At 60.2% G+C, this 25,410-nt stretch overlaps 1 protein-coding gene across 1 annotated transcript in view; it reads left to right on the forward strand.

The window, feature by feature from the left end:
* Positions 1–12,273: 12,273 nt before the first annotated feature.
* The window catches only part of LRP1 (LDL receptor related protein 1), a 173,195-nt gene continuing 160,058 nt past the window's right edge, over positions 12,274–25,410 (forward strand). Inside the window, exon 1 of the mRNA XM_044995414.1 lies at positions 12,274–12,554. Coding sequence (XP_044851349.1) covers positions 12,455–12,554 — 100 coding nt within the window. The 5' untranslated portion in view covers positions 12,274–12,454. The remainder of the gene's footprint in view (positions 12,555–25,410) is intronic.

The following is a 25,410-nucleotide window of genomic DNA, read 5'->3' on the forward strand; positions in this document are numbered from 1 at the left end:
GCCCCTGAGCTCCTGCTCCGGGAACCTCGCCCCAGCCCCTCCCTGCTGTTCCCCCTCCCCTGCAGCCTCAGCTCGCTCCGGCGCAAGGCTCTGGCTAAGGGCTGCGAGCTCCTGGGGCAGCGCAGCTGCAGAGCCGGCCTGTCCCGGTGCTCTGTGCTGCGCTGCGGCGTGGCTGGCTCCAGGCGGGCGGTGCGACGGCCTGTCCCGGTGCTCTGTGCTGCGCAGCGGCGTGGCTGGCTCCAGGCAGGCGGTGCGACGGCCTGTCCCGGTGCTCTGTGCTGCGCTGCGGCGTGGCTGGCTCCAGGCAGGCGGTGCGACGGCCTGTCCCGGTGCTCTGTGCTGCGCGGCGGCGTGGCTGGCTCCAGGCGGGCGGTGCGATGGCCTGTCCTGGTGCTCTGTGCTGCGCTGCGGCGTGGCTGGCTCCAGGCGGGCGGTGCAGCTGCCTGTCCCGGTGCTCTGTGCTGCGCGGCGGCGTGGCTGGCTCCAGGCGGGCGGTGCGACGGCCTGTCCCGGTGTTCTGTGCTGCGCGGCGGCGTGGCTGGCTCCGGGCGGGCGGTGCGGCTGCCTGTCCCGGTGTTCTGTGCTGCGCGGCGGCGTGGCTGGCTCCAGGCGGGCGGTGCGACGGCCTGTCCCGGTGCTCTGTGCTGCGCGGCGGCGTGGCTGGCTCCAGGCGGGCGGTGCGACGGCCTGTCCCGGTGCTCTGTGCTGAGCAGCGGCGTGGCGGGCTCCAGGCGGGCGGTGCGACGGCCTGTCCCGGTGCTCTGTGCTGCGCGGCGGCGTGGCTGGCTCCAGGCGGGCGGTGCGACGGCCTGTCCCGGTGCTCTGTGCTGCGCGGCGGCGTGGCTGGCTCCAGGCGGGCGGTGCGGCTGCCTGTCCCGGTGCTCTGTGCTGCGCGGCGGCGTGGCTGGCTCCAGGCGGGCGGTGCGACGGCCTGTCCCGGTGCTCTGTGCTGCGTGGCGGCGTGGCTGGCTCCGGGCGGGCGGTGCGACGGCCTGTCCCGGTGCTCTGTGCTGCGTGGCGGCGTGGCGGGCTCCGGGGGGGGGCGATGCGGCTGCCTGTCCCGGTGTTCTGTGCTGCGCGGCGGCGTGGCTGGCTCCAGGCGGGCGGTGCGACGGCCTGTCCCGGTGCTCTGTGCTGCGTGGCAGCGTGGCTGGCTCCAGGCGGGCGGTGCGGCTGCCTGTCCCGGTGTTCTGTGCTGCGCGGCGGCGTGGCTGGCTCCAGGCGGGCGGTGCGACGGCCTGTCCCGGTGCTCTGTGCTGCGTGGCGGCGTGGCTGGCTCCGGGCGGGCGGTGCGACGGCCTGTCCCGGTGCTCTGTGCTGAGCGGCGGCGTGGCGGGCTCCGGGGGGGGCGATGCGGCTGCCTGTCCCGGTGTTCTGTGCTGCGCGGCGGCGTGGCTGGCTCCAGGCGGGCGGTGCGACGGCCTGTCCCGGTGCTCTGTGCTGCGCGGCAGCGTGGCTGGCTCCAGGCGGGCGGTGCGGCTGCCTGTCCCGGTGCTCTGTGCTGCGCGGCGGCGTGGCTGGCTCCAGGCGGGCGGTGCGACGGCCTGTCCCGGTGCTCTGTGCTGCGCGGCGGCGTGGCTGGCTCCAGGCGGGCGGTGCGACGGCCTGTCCCGGTGCTCTGTGCTGCGTGGCGGCGTGGCTGGCTCCAGGCGGGCGGTGCGATGGCCTGTCCCGGTGCTCTGTGCTGGCGGCGTGGCTGGCTCCAGGCGGGCGGTGCGACGGCCTGTCCCGGTGCTCTGTGCTGCGTGGCGGCGTGGCTGGCTCCAGGCGGGCGGTGCGATGGCCTGTCCCGGTGCTCTGTGCTGGCGGCGTGGCTGGCTCCAGGCGGGCGGTGCAGCGGCCTGTCCTGGTGCTCTGGGCAGCACGGCTGTAGCGCCGCCAGCCACCGGTGCTCCAGGCAGCGCGATAAGGGGGCAGGGAGCAGGGGGGGTTGGATAGAGGGCAGGGGAGTTCAGGGTGGGGGGCAGGGGGCAGGGGTGTGGATAGGGGTTGGGGCGGTCAGAGGGTGGGGAACATGGGAGCAGGGGTCCCGGGGAGGCCGTCAGGAAGAAGGGGGGTGGGTTTGGATGGGGTGGCCGGGGCAGGAGTCCCGGGGGCGGTCAGGGAGAAGGGGTGGTAGGATGGGGCAGGAGTCCCGGGTGGCAGTGAGGAATGAGAGGAGAGGTTGGATGGGGTGGCAGGGGGCAGTCAGGGTTGGGAGATCCGGGGCTGGTCAGGGGACAGGGAGGGGTGGATGGGGCAGGGGTTCCGGGGCTGGTCAGGGGACTGGGAACGGGGGGTTGGATGGGGCAGGGGTTCCGGGGGGGCCGTCAGGAGGCGAGAAGCAGGGGGAGGGGTCGGATAGGGGGCGGGGCCTGGCACAGCCTCCCCTTACCAGCCCTCCCTACAATTTTGGAAACCCGCTGTGGCCCGCCCCTGCTCTAGATGTTACTAGTCCCAGAGGGCAGCGCCCCCTACGGGCCAGGGCTCCTCTGCACAGCCTGCGTCTCGGCCTCCGCCCTTTCCCGGAGCGGGACGGGGGGCGGGGGCGGGAAGGAATTTCAGACAGGCCGACCCCCCTGAATCCGTTAAACAACCGTCTCCTGGCCCCCCGCTCCCGGGGCCAGCTGTGAGTCCAACCCCTGGCACTTGGGACGGTGTCCAAGCGGCCCAGCCGTTCACCCCGCAGCGGGTCCCCCTGGGGTGGCGCTTGGGTGGGGGCGGGACGTGGGGGGGGGGACGGACGGCTGGGCCTTTCTGCAATTCTCCACATTCCTGTCATTGCTCTTCGCAGCCGGGGCTGCCGCGTTTCGCAGCAGTTCATCGCTCAGGGCCTTTATGAGAAGCAGATGTGGCCTGCGGGGCCGCCCTTCTCCTGCATCCACCCCCCCACCCCCCATAGTCTGTGGGGTGCCCCCTGCTCCAGCCCCCCACACCCAGCAGGACCTCTCCCGTGGACAGCGTGGGGGTGTCGCCCCCTTGCCAGGTCTCCCGTTGGGATCGAACCCGGGCCCCAGAGCACTGGCTTAGCGTGTGACCGGCCGGGGCAGCGATGGGCCGGGGGCTCTGGCTGTGCCCGCCTCACACCCCCACGCCCAGCGAGCCGGGAGGCAGGTCCCTCCTGGGGGGAACGCTGCACCGGCAGCCGCTGGGGTTCGTAGCGGGCTGGACGCCGGAGACCGGCCCAGCCCAATGTGGGGGTGACACTGAGACCAGCTCCGGGTGGCTCTGAGCGCCCGGGGGGGGGCCCCGGCTTGGGCCCCTCCCAGCCCGGCTGGAGGGGGGCGACTCTGGCAATGGCCCGTGAGGTTTCCAGCCCACCCTCCGCAGGCTGGGCTCAAAGCCGGGGCTCAGCCCTGGCCCGCCGCAGCCCCCACGCTGGGTACACACGGGCCCCTTTCTTCCCTGCCCCCATGTCTCCCTCTGTGGCTTAACCCCAGGGGAACGGTCCTGCGCCATGTGCCGGGCTGGGGGCTGGGGCTCGGGCTGGGAAGCGAGGGGCTGCCAGGCACGTGACCACGGGCAGAAGAGGGCGGGCGGGCTGGGGGGGGGGGGGCTCACGGAGAGACTTCAGCTGTGAGTCCCGTCCGGTGACATCGCCCAGAAGTGGACATTTTCCTGGCTCTGCCTCTTGAGCCCATGACACGGGGGGGTATTTGCATATAGGGCCTGATTCTCAATCCCTCTTGGGGGGGGGATGCCACTCCAGTGGCCTAAGGGGGCCTTAAAGCAGGTGGAAACAGCTCCTAAAACCCCCCCATGCAGGATCTCCCCCCTGCCCCAGCATGGAGCTGGCTTAAGGGCTCTGTGTCATCCCTGCTCCCGTCCTAGGGCCAGGTTGAGGGCACAGCGTGTAAGGTAGAGCAGCCCCGAGGTGGCTCTAACGAGGAGAGCGTGAAGGTGGCGAATGGGAGGGGAGGGGAGGATGGGGGATGGGGAGTGGTGTGTGCTCCGCCAACTGGGCTGAATGATGCCCCCTAGTGGTGGGAGCCTTCACAAAGCGCTTTGCACCCCTGACAGCGGTGAAATCAGGGGGAGGTTTGGTCACACCAGGCCCAGCCCCATCCTTCACCCCCCCCCCCCGCCCGCCTGAGCTACATCCCTCCAGGCGAGCTGCATCAAATAGCAGCTTGAAGGGAGGGAGTGGAATTATCAGCTGGGGGCCCGCAGTTGCAGGGACAATAAAGGCGAGATGTCAGGGCGGGGGCCCTGCAGAGAGACAAACGAAGCCGCCTCCAGAGGGGGAAGAAATTGCTGCTGCTGGTAGATAAAGCCACAGGGTTGGACGGATCGAACGCGCAGGCCGGAGGGAGACGTCTGGGAGGATGAATGGGGGGAGGAGCACCTTGGATACATCCTGGGAGAGCGGGACCATTGCAAGAGGCTGGAAGAATCCAACCCGATCGCCCCCCCTCCCCCATTTAGATCTTTAAAGCGGCGACGGAGGAGCCAGGAACTGACAGGCAGGTGGGTCTGAGCTCAGGCAAGGGATCAGCTGGTGAAGCATCTGAGGATGCGGGATGTGATCGGACCAGGGAATCAGGGCTTTCATCTTTCCAAGGATCAATCGCATCTGCAGGAAGAAAGAGAAAAATTCCAGGAGCGTCTTCTGACCAGATAACGCAAGGGAAGGGGGCGGAGGCGAATTCTGATCACAGAGCTGGGGAGGGTTCAGAAAAGGACTGGAGAGTTTTAGGGCCTGTGCTCAGCCTCGGGAGTTCTTTGAGCTCAGAACAGGGTAATCTCATGCTTCAGGACACCCTGGCCACAGTGGTCAGGAAGGAGATTTTTCTCCTGTGTGTGCATGGGGATAAAATTCACCCCAGTGCAGAGGGATCAGGCATAAGCCTTGGTTGAGACCCTCTGCAGAGGGGTGGACTGCACAGGAACATAGGAGGCGCCAGATTGAGTTTCACCTAGCCCAGTATCCCGTCTCGGAGAGCAGGCAACACCAGATGCTGTAGTGGAAGCTGTAAGAACCCTGCCGTGGTGGTCGTGGGATCAGCCACCCCCAAGAAGGTTTAATCCAATCCCAAAGAGTAAGATACTGGCTTTAGCTCTGAAGCGTGACATTTTATCCTCTGGCTAGTCCGGTTACCTACACAAATGTCCCATCCCTCTTTGGATCTTGCTGAAGCCTTGGCCTCCACAACATCATGTGGCAGAGAGTTCCGCTGGCTAATTACACATCCTGTGGCGAAAGCCTTTCCTTCTAGTGATTTTGAATTTTCCACCTTTTTAATGTTACTGAGCATCCCTTTGTCCCTGTGCTGCAAGAACAAATGCTCCTGAATGATCTCCCCCCAGTCTCCCTCCAGACTGTTTAGTTCGTGTATAGGCTGTCCCCTCTCCTCTCTGCACAGGGGGGTTATCCAGGCCCCTGACGGTTCCCTGAGACCGAGCTGATTCCGAAATTGGAGCCAGGGCGTGCGGCCGCGTCTGTCAGGGCAGCCGATGTCACCCCAGGCTGCGCTGCAGGGGAGAGCTGATCCCCTGGCGGGTCGGACTGGCCCTGCAAAGGGATCCTAGCAGGGAAGCCAGTGGCCGCTGGACGGCCTCAGCCCCTGGCAGCGCTTGGCAGCTCAGGCAAACCCAGCGCAGCTGCATGGGCCTTGACCTTTGAACCTTGCTCTCCTCACTGTTTTTCTTTGCCCAGGACAAAGTGTTCCCAGCTCAGGGGCTGCCCTGCCCCATCAGGGTCCTGGATCAGCAGCCCCCAGCCCCATCCTGCAGTGGGCAGCGGCCTGGAAGGGGGCTCAGGATCCGCCCATTGCTTGCAGACCGGTGGGAACGGTGCACAACCAGACGCCAGCTTTGCACGGTGGGGGCTGTGCAGGAAAAACCTGTCAATGATTGACCTGGGACCGCCGGTGACTCGCCCTGCGGGGGGATATGGCCGCCCAGGGCGGTGCTGGAACAGCAGCACTGAGCCATCTCCGGCTGAGGGCTCGGCTCCGTGCTCACGTTCCCCTAGCTCAGGGGGCATCGGCCATGCTCCAGCAGCTGTCCTTAAACCAGCAGGGTCCAATCGCTTCCCTCAGCAACGCAGAGCCCCCTTCCATGCTCTGCGGGAGGGGGCATCCATTTCCCCACCACTAAAATGCAGCCACCTCTGGGGTGTAAATATACCACGCCGCTCTGCCCCCTTAATGGCACAGAGCAGGGCGTCGTGGCGTGGGGAAGGGAGGAACTAGAGGAGGGATCAATCACCCGAAATACCAGCTCTCCATTACCGGGGGGACGGGGAGGGACGTTCCGGGTCTGCTCCTTGCAAATCAGTGGGAAGATTTCAAGCCGGGCCCTCGCCCGCGTGCAAGCTGGAGGCAGGGTGGATTTTAGGAGCGTGGAATGACTGAGCGTGGGCTGCAGCCGGGGCTAGCAGGGTTAATGGCCTCGCTGCTGACGGTGCGGGGGTGGACGCTGGCCCCGAGGAAGTGGGTGGGAATTGGGCCAGTGCCGTTCCCCAGCTGGCCAGCACCCGGCGGCACCGAAGGCCGGAGAGCTGGGGTTGAGTAACCCTGCGGCCCCCATCCCAGCCCAGCCCGCTCTTTGGAAGTTGGACGTGTTCCCAGGCAATGAACGAGCGGGCGGCGGGTGCTCTCCCCCCGGGGCCAGGCGCTGCCCGGGGGGGGACAGCTGGGCCCTTTCGAACAGCTGGCGAGGCAGCATCTCCCCCCCCCCGACGGCGTTTGTACGGCGGCGCGAAGCCGCTTTTCCTTTGCCAGCCGCCACCGTCCCCCTCGCGGCTCCCGGGTTCCCACATTGGCTGGGGCGGGAGGGGCTGTGAGGTCATCGTTCCGAAGCGTGACGTCACTAGAGGTTGCCGTGGAGATGAGTGTGATTTGTATTGGTGCGTGGCGAGGTCACGTGGCAGCCTGCTGCCCCCCAGAGGAGAGCACAATGAACATTGCCTGGTCTTCTTCTGTATCCCCCTATGTCCCCCTTTACAACTCTGCCCCCGTGCGCCCCCCAGCCCCGTCGCGCCATCCCTGTACAGACAGACGCTGGAAGCAGCACCCCCGGTGCCCCAGAGCCTGGCCTCTACCCGCCGACCCGTTCCTGCGCGTGGGGCTGGACTGCCCTGGTCTGCAGTGGGTCTCAGCAGGGTGGGGCGCAGCCAGGGGCCTGTACCCATGAACGTTTTCGCAAGGCCTTGCGAAGACCGACCAGTGCAGCCGAGCTGAATAAGCAGCACCAGGTGTAAGACGGAGCCCAAGCCTAGGGGAGACTTTGCATGGCCTCCCCAGGGCTTGGCAGGGGACTTAATGGAGACCAGAGAATCCGTCTCAGCCCCAGGTCCTCCCAGCCCAGCACACCCCAGCTCCAGCCAGCACAATCCCTGCGGTCCAAAGCCGCTGTTTCAGGCCAGGGTGCTGGGGCGCATTTACGTTCACATGCCTCCGGGGGATGGAGTCTTCCCAACGCCCAGCAGCTGGATGCCCCGCCGCGCCTGAGTGGAGTTCCCGTATCAGTTCCAGTCCCAGCGACTGTGACAGCCGCCGGTGTGGTTAGGATACAGGTAGATGTCTAATCCCGTTCTGAACGCTCCCGAGCCCCTGGCCTCAGAACTGTCACGTGTGCTTGGGACAAGTTTCTCTGCCTCCAAACGTTTGTGTTTTGATTGTAAACCATGCGGCACTGTAGACAACAGCACGGCTGGGACTGAGCGTGAGAACTAGTTCCAGACACTTTACCTCCGTGCTGTTATGTTTCACGGTGCGTGCGCACGCACACACACACACACACGATTAAAACCTCAAACTCTCTCATGGGAAGGTTGTGACGCCCCTCCCCTGACCCAGCCCCGTTTGCTTCTTACAAGCCAGAACCTTCAGGCACAAAACCCCAAAACAGAGAGAGAGAAAACAGGCTGCTCCCTACAGAAGCGTGACCCGCCTCACCCCACCTTGCTGCAGGGAGGCTCTCAGCAGACTGACAGGTGATCCCAGCTTCTGCCTGCGATGTCTGGCACGAGCTGGCGCTTCCCCAGAGAGGCCGGGATGGGTTATCTCAGCTGCCTGTGCACCTCATCTCTCCTGCTGTCCGGATGGGAGACCCATACTGCCAGGCTGGGTCCTGTGGGCCAGCTGGGAATCCCGGATTCCTGCGCCCATATACTCCATATCACCTTGGGACTAGCAGCCCCACAACCACCTGGGAGGGAGGCAAGCCCACCCCTCCAGCCAGCTGGGGACATTTCTCACCCAGGGTATGTGCAGAGGACGGTGTGAACGGGGCGTCCCGCAGACACAGCCGGCGCGGTTTCCCGTGGGTTCCCGTTTCGTTAGGGGTCTCATTAAGCCAGGCTTCTGGGGGTCGCTTCCCTCAGTCCGTGCCCAGTGGGGGCCGCCATTCTCACATCAGTGGCTGCAAGCTTGGACCCAGCGGTCACCCGCTGCCGCCTCCGTCTTCAGTCCATGTCTATAGCTGTTCAGCCAGCCGTCTGCTCCGGGTCCTTTTCATACCCGTTTGGCATCGCGGTCGAGATGCTGCCGAGTGTGCGGATCGTTACACGAGGGCTGTTCCTAACAAACACCAACGAAAGGCTTTTCACTGAAAAATTGTCTTAGTCAAAAACGATTTTTGAATAGACAAACCTTTTTTGACTAAAATAGCCAGGTTTTCCATAAAAAATCCCAGACACTCCAAAACTGTCCCCCCTCCCATTTTTGGTAACCACAATTTTGTGGGTTCAAAATGAAAACATTTTGGTTTCAAATTTTGTTTGTTTGTTTGTTTTTGCTAAAACTGGGGAAACTGCTTAGTCTGGGAGTTTTCAGTTACATGTTGTTGTTGTTGCATTTGGAGGCCAGAAATTAACATTTTTTCGTTGACATTTGCGGGAGGGGGGAGGGAATTATTTCCGGGGCAAATGAAGTTCTTATGCAAATGAAGAAGAAGGAGACCAGCATGCTAGTTTGCTGAACACAGCTCATTGGGGGGCTGTACCGCGTCCTGCCACAACGAGGGATGGGGCCGAGGCTGGGGCGCTTGGGTGCTACCGCAATGCACCTAATACATAACGCCCAGCGCCCGGCGCAATAGACCCAGCAGAGGCTGCGGCCCCGCTGTGCTCGGTGCAGCACGTAACGCATAGTAATAGCCAGTCCCTGCCCCGAGCTAGCCAGCCAACAGGAAGCTGCTGGTTCCCGTGTGACGGCCAGGAAGCCGAGGCCCGGAGAGGCCGTGTCTTGTCCTGGGTCACCCTGGCAGCGACAGGAATTGAAGCCAGAGGTCTCCTGCGTCCCACGCTGCTGTTTTAACCCCAGCCCCACCTCCCCTGTCTAAACAGCGTGCCCCGTGCAATCTCGCCTGGGTGCCAGTGAAATCCCCGTCGTGTCACCCAGCCCCCAGGCGGCGTTATCCAGCCGCTTCCCCGGCAGGGCATCGTTTATCTCTAGGACAAACTACTCCTCGGGCTCTGGGCGCGAGAGCGGCTCTGAAAGCCGGCTCCTCGACTCAGCACCCTTTGAGTCTGCAGATAACCCCCCGGCCGTCGGAGTCCAGCTCCCAGCTGGAGAAGCCTAGCAGGGAATTCCCTTCCTCATCCCTCCTTTGCAAAACTCTTCATGCGGCTCATAAATCAGTGTCGCTGTGCATCTGTCCAGGGCCGAGCTGGCCCATTGGTCATTACGGGGGAACGCTGACCCCACGGCTCTTCTCAGGAGGTCAGAGGGTTTGCTCGGTCAGGATGCGGTAGCTTTCCTCTCCCTTGCACTGTCATAAGCAGTGCCAGACTGGGTCGGAACCGAGCTCCATCCCGTCCTGTATTCTGTCTCCAACGGAAGCCAGCACCACACGCTCCATGGGAAGGTGCAAGAAACTCTGCAGCTATGGGAGAACCTGCCACCGGGGGAAATTTTGACCTGAACTCCCAGTCACTAAGGGTTGACTGGTGCCCCGTGGCCCTTAGATCCCTTGGTGAGCCCGGGCTGGCCTGGCCGCTGCGTTCCAGCCCCCGGGGGGGCTGCAGATGCACTTTGGCATGTCTCTCTCCTTGTACTGGCCCATCCACACAGTCTTGGGGAGCAACCGACGGCTCCTTGCGGGAACTCCCTGGGTGTCTGCTGCAGGCAGGTCCAGTGACCGGGGTTGCGACACTGGGGGATGTGCAGGGAAATCTTGATATCGTCGTCGGAGAAAGTCCAGCAGCGGTGGAGGCTGAAGGGGCTTTGCTGGCCACTTGGAAATGTGTGTGTGTGTGTGTGGGGGGGAGTGGGTGAGATGCAGGGTGGACAGTGACGGATTTACCTGCATTTCCCTTGCAGGCCGGGGGAGGGACGGCTGGATCACGCGTGTCCCGGGGACAGGGCTCGTGGCATGGCTCTGGTCTCTGCACGCGCACCCTGTCTGCTGCCGGATCTGGTGCCCTTACCCCTCCTGGGGTGGAATCCCCCAATTCTCCCGCTCTCAGGGTATATCCCGGGGTGACTGCAGCCTCGCTTTGATCTCGCTCGCTCCAGTAACAATGGAGCTGGGGCCTACCCAGGGCTGAGTCTTGTGGAGAGAAATTTGGTACATCATGTTTGAGGGGGCCCCGTCCTCTCTCATTTCACCCATTTTATAGATGTTCTGGCCCCCCCAAAGCTGGGATCCCTGGTCTAATTGTCCCCTCATCCCTCCCCTCTCATCAGCTCTGCTGTACAGCCGGTGCTGCTGCGGATTCACTGCTCTGATGATACGAGCCAGCTGGATCAAAGCTACCGCTGCATGTGCTGCAGTCACCCCTCTGTCTGCAGTGTAGACGTGCCTCTGGACCGGCTCCAAGGTGGGGTACTGAAGACTATGTTGGAATTGCAAGTTACCACTTCAAAAGCGGGGGTGGTGCCCTGTTCCTTTTGGCAGGCTAGGTGACCTTGAGTCAGTCTGGAAGGAGATGGCTTTAAGCAAGCTGGGCTGAGTTGCAGCACTCTGCCTCAGGAGCAGCCTGTTTTCTCTCTCTCTGTTCATGGGTCCTCATGCATGCGTGGCTACTTCTGCAAAGTGTGGGGACTCTGACTAGCAGGCACAGGCATCTCCTTGAAATGGAAGGATAGGAGTCCAGTGACGGGTTCGCTGATATGCATATATCTGCTTGCAGAGCGGGGGGCCTATCACAGTAAGGGGTGACTGGTTTGCATGCAAGTGTACCTTCCTCTTGATGGGAGACTTTCAGGGATACACACCCAGTGCTTAATTGGTAATGAAAGTGGTATCGGGGCTCAAGCAATTAGGTTCTGGGGCTCACTGCACTTCTTTACTTGCATCACGGATGCGGCAAGCTGAGATGTGCCGTGGCTATGAACTGCCAAGCCTAGAGGTGCCTGGAAGCTCCGGCACAAATGCAGCGCTGCCCGCGCCCTCCTTTTGCAGTGTGGGGGAGCTGCTCTGGCCATGAATGGGTTCTGGATTCCTGCACAGGCGTTTCCCTCTTTCGAATGCGCGTGCATACTAGTGCAGCGCGTCGCTCCCTCGCAGTGAAATCCATCTGACGAGCCCCCACAAACATGCATCTCTCTCTGGCAGTGGAAAGGGGCCATTACAATGAGGGGCTGGGTGGTTGGTCCCCCCCTGCCCCCGCCCCTTTGGGGGGGTCTGCTCTTGCAACGAGGAGCGGCTGGCTTGCATGCAGGTGCATCCTTCTCTTGCAAGGCTATGCAATGGGTGTGGGGGGAGGGGAGCTGCAGGGGAATGGCCCCTCCTGATGCATGCAATGGGGGGGGGGCTGCTCTGGCAGCAAAAGAGGGGGGGCTGGTTTGAATGCACCTGCACCCCACCCCCGCGGGCAGGCGGCTCAGCTCGGCCTGCGCCCAGGCTGGAGGCTTTGCAAAAGCGGCCCCCCCCGCTCCCCTTTCCAGCAAGGAGCCGGGGGGGGGGCAACGGGAGGCGCATGCGCGGGAGCCGGGTGCCGCGTAGCCCCCCCCAACCCTGGGAGCCCATGACGTCAGGCGGGCAGAGGCGGCGCGAGCTCCATCAGGCGGCAGCAGCAGCAGCAGCGAGTCTCCCCCGTTGCTGCACCCACCGCCCGGGAGGGGCCGGAGCCGGAGCCGGAGCCGGAGCCGCCGCCTCTCGCTGCAGCCGGAGGGGACCCCCCCTCGCCCCCACCCCCCTGCCCAGCCGCGGGGGTCGCTGCACTTGCCCTGGCTCGCGCTTAACCCATTGCACGGGCGGGGGGGCTGCTGCTGCTGCTGGGTCTGGCTGCAAATGCAAACCCCGCTCCCTGCAGAGCAGGGCTGAGCCCCCCCCCGGTCCTTTCCCCAGCCTCGCTGCTGCTGGCCGCTCTCCCCTCCTGGGCTGGGAGAGGAGGAGGAGGAGGAGGAGGGGGGGCTCTTTCCTCCTTCCCCTATTTGTGTTGGATGGTGGTGGAAGGGCTGAGCACTCCCCCCCCCGTGGAGGAAGGGGAGCCGGAGCGCAGGAGCAGAGGTGAAGCGGCTGCGAGCCTGCCCGGCCGTGTCTAGCCCGAGCCCGAGCCCGGCTCGCCGAGGCTCGCCGAGCCATGCTGCCCCCCCGGGCGGAGGTGCTGGCGGCCACCCTGCTGGTCTCGTTGGGATATTTGCACACCCTGGCCGGGATCGGGCCCATCTCTGCCCTGGACGGTGAGTTTCACTCGCTCCCTTCCCTCTTTGCAGCCTCTGAGCCCCCCCTTCTACCTTTCTCCCCCCCGCGAGGGGTGTTTGGGGGCGTCCGGGGGACCCGCTTCGACTGCTCTGAGCTGTGCCCCCCCCGCTTGCCACAGGATCCACTAGGAACCCCCCCCCCCCGCGGGTGCCCTGGCCGGCCTGCGTGGCTCGGGGGGTATTTCTCGTGGCACAGGCTGTGGTTGGGCTTAGGGATTTCGCTGTATTGTTTTGCAGTTTGCATGATTCTCTCCCCCGCCCCCCCCTTGAAACAAAGCCCTGCACTTCTGGTCCACTCCCGGACCCCCCCCCCTTGGGGGTGGGGGTGGAAGAAGGGGTTTTGCGGGTGTGCATTCTGCAGCCCGCCTGCGATTTTCATCTGGCACCAAAATATTGGGCTCCCCGCACCCCCCTGTCTGTTGCTTTTACCGCCTGTGTGTGGGGGGGTCTGTACCTGCAGCTTGTTTATGGGGTGACTTTTAAAAAAAATTCTGAACTCAGCGTAAACTCCTGGCAGGACTCCATGGCATATGTCAGTCTCTTGGGAACGGTCAATCGGGAAGATAACCCCTTGAGTGGACATCTTGCTTTGCAAATGCACCCCACCCCCCGTGTTTTGTAGGTACTTTCCCTTCAATTAAAAAGAAAAAAGCCCTCGTGCAACAACTTATGCCTGGAGAAAACATGACGATGCTTCAAAATGTGCATGGACGCGGTAGCTGCTTTTTAAAAAAAAAATATGGAGGGCAAAGGGATGTGTTGGAAAAACTCCTGGTTGCGCTGGTATTTGGATCCTTGGTGATCTGTGTCTAGCGCTGTTATTTCATAGAAATGGTTGCTGTGTGTTTCCTACACAACCGCTTTTGCTGTTTCTGGTTTCTATAAATCCAGGCAGCGGGGTGGACTGACTTCAGCGAGCTCTGTGTTTCTGATCTCTCCTGGATTGCAGGCTCGCTTGATCCAATGGTATTTGCATCATTGGCCTTCTGGTTCTATCCCAAGTCTGGTTTCTTTGCAGGTGGTGGAAAATGTAACTCATTCCTTTTGGCCCTGAACAGCCGCTCTAGGGAGGCGAGGACACGGGGTAGAATCCACAACTAGATGCCGTTTAAAAAAAAAAAAAAAGGGGTCAGATATCAATATTTAATTGGTGCTCCTAAAGATGCATTTAAAAGCTCTGTTGCTCTGGGCTAAATTGGATGGATCTCTGTGTGGATCATCAGAGAGCAATTGAATAGTGCAGGAATCTACATTCCGAACGGCATCTGCAAAATCAATGCAATTTTTCCCCTCCCCTCCTGCAAGCGACAGGCTGCAGTGCGCTGCTGAAGCGTGACATGGCATATACCAGAGGCAGCGAGGTAGAGTTTAACCAGGCTGGCTTTGAAAAAAGCAGGACTTTCTTGGCGAGAGGGGAGACGATATAAGAACCCTCTGAAAAAGACAGCTGCGGCCCTAACAGGGCGAAGGGGTCAGTTTCTTTGCTCGGCTGACATGGAAGTTGGGCATGACGAAGCCCAGAATTGGGGAAGCGTGTGCCTGTCATATTTAGCTTGAGTGGCAGAAGGAAAAATACTGAGCTCTCCAGGGAAATGTGTCCTCCTTCCTCCCCCCCCCCCCAAGTCTTGTCTCCTGGAAAATCACGGCCAGGTTCTTTTTTTGGGAACCTCTTTAAATCGCTAATATTTTTTGTCTGGAATCAAAGTTGTAATAGAAAAGCGGGAGGCTTGTAAAGAAGCTTGGCCGGTAGGAGTAAACAAGCCAAACTTGTCAGTTTGCTCCATAAAATCGATTGTTTCCTTCCGTGTTGCATGAATCATGACTTCGGGTCTTGCAAGCTCAGATTCTGAAGTGTCAAAAATTCCATTTTGCGGCCTGTGATTATCCTGGCAACGGCAGAGAGAAAGTATTTCCTGAGTGGATCGTCCTTCCTTACCTCCTAGTCTAGACAACTGCCTTGTTTTAAGCAGGGCACTTCGCAGGTTTTGCCGTATCCCATCTGCACGCTGGGTACGTTAGCAAGCGGCCTTTGGCACTGCTGAACTTGCAAAGGGTGGTAGGATTGGCCACATGCGGAGCTAAAAGCAGAGAGAAGGTGCCCAGAGCCACCGACTTCAATGCATTTGATTTAATTTTGCCCTTTTTATTTTTTGCTTGAAAAACGCCATTCTCTGCTACCTTCCCAGTGCTCTCCTAGGGCAGCCCTCTCCCCAAGGAATAGCACCCGTTGCCATTGTGCAGAGGAAAGACCGCGAGCTCTTTTGAGGCTTGAGGTGTTGTGTATTTCTGCTCTCCGCTCCCCCAGGGAGTGGGGCAAATTTATACGTGTTTTACACCTCCCTGGCCTGGAGAGCCTGCTAGCCAAAGATGGACAAAGGAAGGTTTCTCACCCCAGACTTTACAGAAGGACACTCAGGCACAGGGAGAGGCGGTGGCTTGCCCAGGGGGGTTAGTGACAGAGCTGGGGATCAAACCTTGAATTCCCTGACTGTGAACCCCAAATCTACCTTCTGAATTCAGCCTGACTGGATGGTGCGAAAATAGATGCCAGAGCTCCAGATCCAGTATTTTCCACTCTGCAGGCCCGGTGAGGGGAACGGGATTGTGCTGGGTGGGAACCAGCGCAGAACTGGGCCCTGGATGAATATTGGGGCTGGCTGTGTTTTCAGTGCAAGGATCCTCTCTCAGCGTGACTGAAACTGACCTAGGGAGCTACAGGGGAGGAGTGGGAGGCAGGCGTCTGTTTCCCTGGGTAGCCAAGCCCCTAGTTACTGCTGCCATGAACCGTGCATGAAGCTGGGGGGTTATTGCGCATCCTGCGCTGAGAAGGATTTGGCTTCGGGGGCTTGAGCTCGCAAGCAAAGGCCGCGCCTCGGTACGGCAGAGGAGGGGGCGTGTGGCTGGGGGGGGCGGGAAAAGGGGGTATGAAGAGGAGAGAGAATTCTGACCTTTCTACTACGACCACTAACCAGCTCGTACCCGCTGCCTTTCTCCCATGAATCTCAAAGCGCCTTAGAAAAGAGGTCGGTGTCCGTATCCCCATTTTACAGACGGGGAAACCGAGGCACGGCGAAGTGAAAGGACATACACTGGAAGGAGAGCCGGACCCGGCTCTTCGGAGTCCCAGGTCACTGTGTCCCCTGTGCAGACGTTGCCTGCGTCTGTAATCCGTGGGCCGCACGCAGTGTGAGATTGTGGGTCGCTTTGGGGAGCGCGCTGGCCTCACCTAACCACGGCTCCCCTGTGAAAGGAGGAGCTGTCCTCAGGGAGCCCGGCCTGTGCAAAACGTCCCTGGACTTCAGTGGGGGGTTTTGCTCCTAAAGGAGCGAATGGGCCCAATGTATTTATCTCCTGTCGGTCCCCTGGGCAGAACCGGCCTTTGGGAGCAGCCGCAAGCTGGTTGTGTGGGATGAGGGCTCGGCGGTGGGAAAACGGGAGCTGGGCGGTTTGGAGGGAAAGGCGTTTGCAAGCCCCAAAGCATAACGTGCGTAATAACTAACGGAGCCCTCTCCCGCGGGGGTCTGGTGCTCTTTGCAGGGCCTCCCAATGCACGGCCGCGCCTCCAGGGGGCCGGTGGGGAATAGAACCCAGGAGTCCTGCTGCTGCGCTAACCACTCGACCCCATTCCCCGCTCCGAGCCGGGGATGGATCCCGGCGGCACGACTCCCAGTTCTCTTGCTTTAACTACTAATCCACATGCGCCTTTCCAGAGCTGTGAATAGAACCCAGGAGTCCTGATTCCCACAGGCCCCTATCCTAGCCACTAGATCCTATGCTCAGAGCCAAGGAGAGAACCCAGGAGTCCTGCCTCCCAGTCCCCCCTCTCTGAACCCTCTACACCCAGCTCCCCTCCCAGAGCTGCGAATGGAACCCAGGAGTCCTGGCTCCTGTGCTTCACACAGTGGGCCTGCCTTTTTTTGGTTGTTGTTGCCAGGAGTTGGTCTGGGTAACGGTTCTGTTTGCCTTGGACTCTTGCTCACGGGGACAAAGTCCAGTTGATGTGCCAAGGGGAATGGATTTTTCGAGCCTCTAGCCCGTGTCTGTCCTTGGAATCCCTCCCACCCCCTTCCTGAGAAGCCCGGCTTGGTTTGCATCGATCGCCAGGCTGAAATCTCGGCCGTTTGTGGAACGCTTTGGTAGAGATCGGAAATAGCTGTGGTCGAAAATGGCTGGTGCCTCCGCACGTCACCGCTTCTGGTGCTTTGGTGGGCTGGTGCATCTTATCAGTTCCGTTCAGGGGCTAGTCTGCGCCGGCAGCGCTGTGGCTTGTGTGGTCACGGCAGAGCGCCGGGGGGAGCTCTCCCAGCCCTCTAAAAAACCCACCTCCACGGGGGGCGCAGCTCCCAGCACCGGTGCCCCGTACAGCGCTGCAGCTTGCTGTGTTCGGGGGGGGGTTTCCCCACCCCTGAGCGCTGTAAGTTGCCAGTGTAGACAAGCCCTGGGTGGCGCGTGCATGCTCCACTGGGACTGTGTATTAACCAGGACGTGTTTTCGCGTGCCAGGCCGTAATTAACGCCCCGAGAGCCACCCCAGGTTCAGCGGAGGTAAAGCGCCAGGGTCCGGGGAGGAGAGTTCAGAGCTGGTCTGTGGGTTACGGCAGCTCTGGGGGCACCCAGCTGAGGCGAGGCTCCGTCGTGCCCTGAGTGCAGGGAGCGGGTCTGTGCCCTGAAGCGCCGGCAGCCTGAGCTATAAACCCTGTTCCCAGAACGGGAACTGAGGCATAAGGAGGTGAAGGTCCAGACTGTTCCCAGAGGGACTAGTGGTTTTGGGGTGCTGCAGTTCTGGGGCCAGCCCCAGCTGGAGACTCCTGACGGGTCTGATTTCCCAGAGGGCGGGTGACTGGCACTCTGCAAACCAGGGGGGCAGGACAGGACTCAGGTGAGGTGCCCAGAATATCTCAGGATTGAAAGCCCAAACCCAGCTAGCCGCTGGCCCCTGCAGACAGCCTTGTGGCTTAATGCCTCTGCACTTGTTGTGGTGTTAGCCCTGGGTGGGGTTCCAGTGCGATCTGTTTATTCCAAGTCACTGATTTCCTGTGGGCTCTGACTCACAAGCCCTTGGGGCGGGGGTGCCGGAGCCTTTCAGGTCATTGGCCTGGGCGCCGCGGAGCTGCGTTTTCCGGCAGGTGTTGCAGTTGCCTGCGGAGGCAAGACTCCACCCCGGGCCCCCTGGATTTTCGGGCAGGTGGAGGTGTGCTAATGGGGACAGAGGAATTTCCAGGGGGGTTGACCCGGCGGGAATCGCCTGCGAGGCCTGTTTTAAAAGGCAGGTCTCCCTCCTGCTCCGTGTACGTTTGCAGCACAGTGCGTCTTCCCATCACGTACCCCAACGGGATGCGTACGCGAGCTGCTCCCCGCCAAACTCCGGGGTCTCCAGTCATCTGTACGAGGAAATTCCATCGGCTCCCTTCGTTCCATCCCTCCTCTCTCTTTTCTCCTCCCGCCTCCGTGTGGCTGTAAGGCCAGAAGGGATCGTGGTGCTCAGCTGATAGCCCAGGTCCCAGATTTTCATTCCTGCAGCAGGAGGGAAGCCACAGAACTGATGCTGGCAAGGCAGATTTCAAGAGGCCTGTATCCTGCACAGGCCCTAGTCCGGGATCGGGCCCCCTCGTGCTAGCCCCGTTCGCACGGAAGAGAGGCAGTCCCTGGCCCGTGGCGCTTGCAGTCGGTGACCCTGACCCTGCGAAGATTTTTATGCATGTGCCTAACGTGGCGTGTGCGTGTAGCTCCATCACGGTTCGTGCTCACAGGAAAGGGCCGAGTGTCAGCCTTTGCACGTCTGTCTGGGTGGGGGGTTTGTCCTGCCGCCCGTCACCGTTGTATCTGGGCCCCTTCCTTGTAAGATGGGCAGTGAAGTCCCTGGTGAATGCCGTGGAGCCTCTGGCACGTTTGGGGGTGAAAACTCGGCTTGCAGGGAGGGTTTTTGATTTTGATTTGTTTCTAGATGTTTCTTTAGGGCAGAGGGCAGCGGGAGGAAGTTTCCAGGCTAATAACCGGGGTCCTTTCCTCTTCCTCTCCCTGCTGCCCTGTTTCACTTTCTGTTTCTTCCTGCCACCCGTTCCCCCCACCCCCCTTTCCTGGCTCTTTCTCTCTCCGCTTTTTATGCCTTTTTTGGGGCTCTGCGGAGTTCAAGAAACTCCAGCCCCGGCTGCTCTTGATGAAAAGCAAAAGCAGCTTAGTGTGTTTCCTTGTGCATCAACCCCCTGGGCACCTGGACCCTCCTTTGCGGGGGGGCAGTCGACTTGGTTCTGGCTTAATTGGGTTCCTCTTTGCAGCCGGCTAGAGCTGTTCTGTGCATGCTCCGGGCTGGCTGCTTCCTTTGGGATTTTCGCCTGGTTGCAGCTGGTGGCCGGTCCCAGCAGCGGGCGTGTTCAGGGGGAGGATGTCATGGCTTAGCGGAGAGAGGTCACCCACTTCTATCCTGCAAGAGGGTTGTGCCTGCCCGGGGCGTCCGGCTGTCGGTTCTGTTCCCAGCTCTGCCGGTTCCCTGCTGCGCGCCCTCGGGCAGCTTCCTTCCCCTTGTGTGCCTCAGTTTCCCCTCCCAGCCCTGGAGCTCTTTGGGTGAGGGGTTGCCCCTTGCTCTGCGTCTGCGGTGCTCCTGGCGCGATGGGATTCTGATCTCGGTTGGTGCTAGTGGAATACACGGGACAGCGCTGGGGAGGCCGGTTTCAAAGGGCTTGTTCCTCCGGAGTGGCGGCTTTCAGAAACGAAATGGTTGAGTCCCGGCTTCCCGGAGCCGAGCGCGTCGAGGAAAACTCCATCCCGGCCCTGGTGCTGAGCCTCTGCCGTGCCACCCTCCCACGCCCGCTGGGCAGCCCGTCTCTTGCTGCGGAGGCATCAAGAGGGAAGCATTTATCACTTGCCCTGGCTTGGTTTCAACACTCACTGAGCTCCTGGTCGGGCTAAGAGGGAGCCTGTGACCGAGTGGCGTAGGATCTGGCTTTGCGGGCGGCGCTGGAGGGGAAGGAGAGCCCAGTGGTTAGCTCCTGGGCTTAGGAAGTGGGTGACCCAGGTTCAGTTCCGTGTTCCACTCATCGACTGCCCGTGTGACCGTGAGCCAGTGGCTTAGTGCCGCGGTTCCCCGTCCGCTGGAGGGGCCGATAATGTTTTGGTAACAGTGCGTTGTGATCTACGGATGAAAAACGCTATTAAAGAAATCGGCATGTGGAGTCGGGATAGAACCCAGGCGTCCTGACTTGTCCTTCAGCACTCCCCTCCCCACGCAGGGAATAGAACCCAGGCGTCCTGTTCCCCAGCCCCTTCATGCTGTATCCCCTGGGCCCTGCTGTCCTCTCAGAGCCGGGCCTCGGGCTCTCTCACAGAACGAGGGTGGCGGGAGAGCACAATCCGCTGTGCTTTGAGTCGGGGCAGGGGGAACGGGGCTGGAGCTCGCTGCCGGGCTAGGACAAAGTTTTGATGCAAGAAATCCCGCGTGAGAGCTGGGCTGCGGAGGCCAGGAGGAGCCGAACTGCTGCGCTGTAGCTTTTGTGACCGTGACTGGCAGGAACCTGGCAGGGAGAGGAACACCGAGGAGGTTTGGTTGAGTGGGGGGCACTGGTCTGGTGGGTAAGTTAACAAACCAAGAGCTGGAAGGACCTCGGTTCTGTTCCTGGGTCTGCCACAGGACCCCCAGTCACTTCCCCAGCTTGGTGCCTCAGTTTCCCCATTTCTGTCCCCAAACCTTGGTCTGTTTAGATTGTAAGCTCAGGGGCTCTCTTTTACTAGGAGTCTGTGTAGCGCCCAGCGCGGGGGAGCCCTGATCTCAGTTGGAACCACTAGCCTGTAACACGCACAACCACAAGGAGCGTTTGCAGGAGAGTCAGGGAACTGAGACGAGAGAGGATTTGCCATATTTGTCCAATTGAACCGTCAGCCTTTTGCCGAGGTTTTGAGATGGCAGGTGGGGGTGGGTTACCCCCTCCCCGGTGGCGCTTGCAAATGCCAGCTGAGATCACGGCCCCATTGCGCCAGGCGCGGTACAGACGTGGAGCAAGAGATGGTCCCTGCCACGGATGCCTTGTAATACAGGCCACCCTTCCTTTATCTCCCACGTGACAGTCAGAAGGACCCCGGAGAGACGAGGCTCTGGATTTTGCAGTGAGTGGGATTCCCAAGGCCTGTCGTGTGAACCTGGCTAGAAGTATCGAAACGGAGCGTTCTGAAAATCTGGGCCTTTATGACGTGCCTCGGGGGTGGGGGAGCTGAAAACGTGGCCCCAGTTGTGGGCGCTAGCTGAGAATCCACCCTTCCTCAGAACCGGGGTGTTCCAGGTATCAGCAGCCGCTGGCTCCTGTTAGCCGAGTGGCAGAATTAATTGTGCAAGAGAAGATGAAAGTTCCGGGACGCGTCGTTGCAAAACCTTTCATGAAATCGCAGCTTTTTTGGGGGCTGCAGAGGCGAGGTCCTTGTGCAAGAGCGAAAATCCCTGCCTCGTGGGAGAGAGTTGCGAAATCTCCTGAATGCTGATTCTCTCTTTAAATTCCCTCCGTCCAGGCTCCTGGCGCAGTTTGCAACTTTGGGCTGTGGAAAAAAAGAAATATCATCCCGACCCCCCCCCCTTTTATTTAACCTCCCCCACCCGAGGAGTGAATCCGCAAAGCTCCCGTGTGCCGTGGACCGGCCCTCGCTGCCTTCTGGCGGTAGAACACAGAGAGCGAGAGAATTGCAGTTCACGAGTTAACACGAGGCCTGTGTCGGGGTTACAGGCGAGAGAAGTGTGAATCTGTGATCTCGTAGGAAACAGGGACGGGGTGATAAGAGTCGTGAGCAGACTGGAGAGCTGTGAATCGGCTGTTGTAATATTCTGCAGTGTTCACAGGGGAAGGGCATCTTTGTGATTTCAATGGGTTGGCCCTTGGATCTGGGTTCAAGTGCTGCCTCTGCCACAGGTTCCCTGTATGACTTTGCCTGCTCCGTGCCTCAGTTTCCCCTCCCGCCGTACCTCTGTCTTGTCTGTTTAGCCTGTAAGCGTTTCAGGGCAGGGGACTGTCTCTTGCTGTCTGTGTGTACAGCAGTCTCCCCCTGCCTTGGTAGGGGTCTAGGCGCTATTGTAATCGAAATAATAAACATGAGAAGTAAAAATTTTAAAGGCACTCGGGCAACATAATAATCGTGCTGAGAACAAACTTGCTCTTGCGTGTAGCTCCCGAGATCGCTTGGCAAGACAGAGATGAGGGGTTATTTTCCAGAGTGTTTCCTTTTTGCCGTATGCTTTGCTTTTGTGTGTAATCAGTTTCACATCTCCCCCCCCACATAACTGTGTGGCACTTTCATTAGCCACAGGGGCAGGGAACCGCCCTGTCTGTATTGCATCCAGCCCCGATCTCGTTGGGTTCATGGTGGTACTGGACTAAGAAAGTCGAGAAATCTGCACTTGGGACTAGGATCCCGGACTCCTGGGTTCTCCTCTCAACCTACTACACTGATTTACTTTGCTGCCTGGGATGAGTCTCGTCACCTTCTTTCTATGCCTCTCCTCATTGACGTGTGAAAGTGGGTTAATGCTCCTCGCTCCCGGGTGCGATGAGGATGATTTTTGACCATGGGCTTTGATGATGAGGCGCATTAAGTGTCATTAACCTGGTGCAAAGGATTATTGGGAAACCAGGATGACATTAACAAAGGGAGAACATAGGCGGAAGTTTGACCTCTCAGCGGCTGCGGGGTTGTCTCCGGAGGGAATCCTCATCGCTTGGGGATGTTTCAAATCAGGCTGGACAAAATGCTAAGGGGAACCGTCCTGCCCTGGCAGGCAGCTGAGGCTAACCAACCGAACAGAGAGCTTCTCTCTCTGCTTTCTGTGGTTCTCTGGTGATAAACCGATCCCCAAACGATCCCCTTTCTTCCGCGCAGGGCGCCGCGTGCGCGCCTTCCCGTAGGTCACAGCGTAAGCGCCCTACCACTTGCCTGCCTAGTCGAACGACATCCTGTTTATTTGAGTGTTTCCTGTTCCGAGTTGATCCTCGAGTCTAGGGGGAGCTCTGTATTTAGCCAGGCGGGAAGGAGGAAGGGAGCAGACGGATGCAAAGTTCTGTTGACTCTCTTGATTTAGTTGGGAACTGGTCCTGCTTTGAGCAGGGGGTTGGACTAGACACCTCCTGAGGTCCCTTCCAGCCCTGAGATTCTATGATTCTAAGAGCGCCCCTCCGTTATTGCCAATTACAAGCCGAAGATGCCAGTGGCACACAGGATCAATGAAGTAACCTTTGCGTGCACTGGTTTTTCCTCTAAGCAGTGGTTAAGTGTCCAGGGCACTCTGTTACTGATACAGGTGCCGGCTGGGTAGCGGGGAGGGCTGGGAAATGGGGGTATAACGTGCTCTTGCTGACAGATGCACTCATGGGAAGGCAGGGGTGGAGAGTGGAACGAGCCCCGGGACAGAGCTCAGGAAAGCCAGGTTCGATTTGTGGCTCTGGCCTGCTGGGAGACCTGGGGCGAGTTGTGTCCCCGCTCTGAGTCTCGGTTTAGCCATCTGTGAAATGGGGAATAACGCACCTCACCTCTGTAAAGCACTGGGAGAGCTACCGATGGAAAGAGCTAGTTGACAATAATCATACCAGATCTCCCTCTCCGATCTCGAATGGCCGCAAGGGAATATTTGCCGGAGCCCAAAGGGGGGCTGGGTGGGATCTGGCTCTGGCAGCGGTTTTTAACCTTTTTTCATTTGCAGACCCCTAAAAAAGGTCGCGTGGCGGTGCAGAGCCCTTGGGAAATCTTTAGACCGAGTCTGCGGGCGCCTGGTTGAAAAATGAGGCCTGTCTGGTCCCTGTTACCAGGCACCTCTGAGCAGCACCCAGTCTGCAGTGTATTTCTCCCCAGAACCCCGGGCAGGGAGGGCCGCGCTGCTGTCCCCATGGCAGAGAGCAGAGGCTCAGGATCATGCAAGGAGCCTGGATTACAGCCGGGCATGAAACCGAGATCTGTTGCACCCTAGCCACCGAGCATCCTTCCTCATCTCTGCCTCTGCAAGAATCTCCCCTGACCCTATAGACGGATGGTATCTCTTGAATGGATGCTCTGACTGGCAAAAGGTTTAAGCTACGGGCTGCAATTCACCTCTTGTGCACTAGACTTTCACCACTGGTTGCACGAGGGCTGAAATTTTCACCGATGCGGGAGGAGGGCGAACCGCAGGCAGCCGGAGCCGGGGGCAGGACGTGTTACAGGCTTTGTGAAAACAGCCCCTGCCCCTGCAGGAATGTGAGGCTGGCTTGCCATGGAGCAGCATTGCTGGGATGCGCCCGCTGCTCTCTCGTGCACGTGGGCTAGGCTTGTGCTGTGTGTTTGGGGATGGGGGGGGAGTGTTGAGTCACGCTGCCCCACCCAGGGCTCAGCTTTCCAGTGAAATCGGCAGCTGCGCATTGGCACGAGGTGTCTCGCCCCCCCCACGCGTCTTCCGTTGGCTGCTCAGTTATCCATGCAGTCGGGTTGCCTCTGTGCCCACCTTGCAGGTGCAATGGCATTGGGGAGGGGGTGGCGCTGGATTGTTTCTGCCACTGGCCTTTCTGGGGCCGGGGGGCTCTGCCTCCGTGGGGGAATCCTGCCTCCGGCTGTGCCGATGGGCGCTCGGGGCCGGTTTTTCTTTCCATGCTCGTACTTGCTCCTGCGTTGAGCGAGCTGATCTCTGTCCTCTCCTGGGTGTCGGACCCACTCCCGGTGCAGAGGGTCGGGTAGGAATGGAGACAGCTGGGTTTGGGTTCTGCTCCTACCCCTACCCAGTAAACTGGCTTCTGGCACCTGGGCATTGTCTTTAGCGCTACCTGGCTGTGTCTGAGAGGGGGGCTGGCCCCGTGGTGGTGACCTGTACTGCAGTCGCGGTGCGGGGGGACTCCAGTCCTGGACCAGCCCCGCTTCCTGCTGGGCATGGAGCATGATTTATGAGGTGCGTTCCGGTAGCACCTTGCAGCTCCGGTTCCGGACCAGGGCTCCATTGTGGTAGGTGCTTTACAGACACACAACGAAAAAACACTCCCTGCTCCAAGGAGTTGAGCCTGGGACTCCAGACCCGATTCAGTCCACCGCAGATTCCCTGTGACAGCTCAACGTAGCCGCTCTGTGCCTCAGTTTCCCCATCTATAAAACAGGCTCTAATAGCCCTGTTGCACAGGGGAGTTGTGAGGACAACTACTGGAAAGATTTTTGCGGTGCCCCGCTCCTATGGTGACGGGGCATCCCGAAACCTTAGAGAGCTTTGTTGACCTGCTGAATGGTGTGCGTGGTAGATTTCCTCCAGAGAAGTGCATTGAGATGATCTTTGCAATGTACGACCGTTTGTTTTTTGCACAAGCCAGTACAAGATGAACGCTGAGCTATTTACAGATCCATTTTTGCTGTTGACTCAACTTTTCAGTCACTTACGTTTAATGTACCTTGGCAGCCAGCTCCAGGCCGTGGCAAATACTTTCGAGGTTACCATTCTGCTGAAACTCTTTTTTTTTTCGTTCCCGGCCTCCGCTTAGAAAATAAAATAAAATAAAGCTGGGTTGGTTTCCAGAGCTGGCTTGCTGGGTCCTATCCCATTGCATAAGGATCCCGTCTCCCAGGCGCCCGCCCCCGTTTCTTACGCTAAATATAGAACACAACGCACCTCTTCGCCCGAGAAACCGAACCGACGGCCTCCAGCCCGGAAGACATGGCCATTTACTAGTGCTGCTACTCGTGTGTTTAAGGCGAAAGCCTGTCTTAGCCAGGAGGCAGCCTAAAGTGCCTCATGCTGAGGAATTCTGCTAGGTTAGAGGCCGGGAGCCCCCAGTCTGGGAGCCAGGACCCCACTGTGCCAGGGGCCGTGCAAATGCAGAACAAAAGACAGTCCCGGCCTCAAGGAGCGTGGGGGAGGG

Source organism: Mauremys mutica, chromosome 20 (genome assembly GCF_020497125.1).
Source record: "Mauremys mutica isolate MM-2020 ecotype Southern chromosome 20, ASM2049712v1, whole genome shotgun sequence".
Taxonomy (NCBI): domain Eukaryota; kingdom Metazoa; phylum Chordata; order Testudines; family Geoemydidae; genus Mauremys; species Mauremys mutica.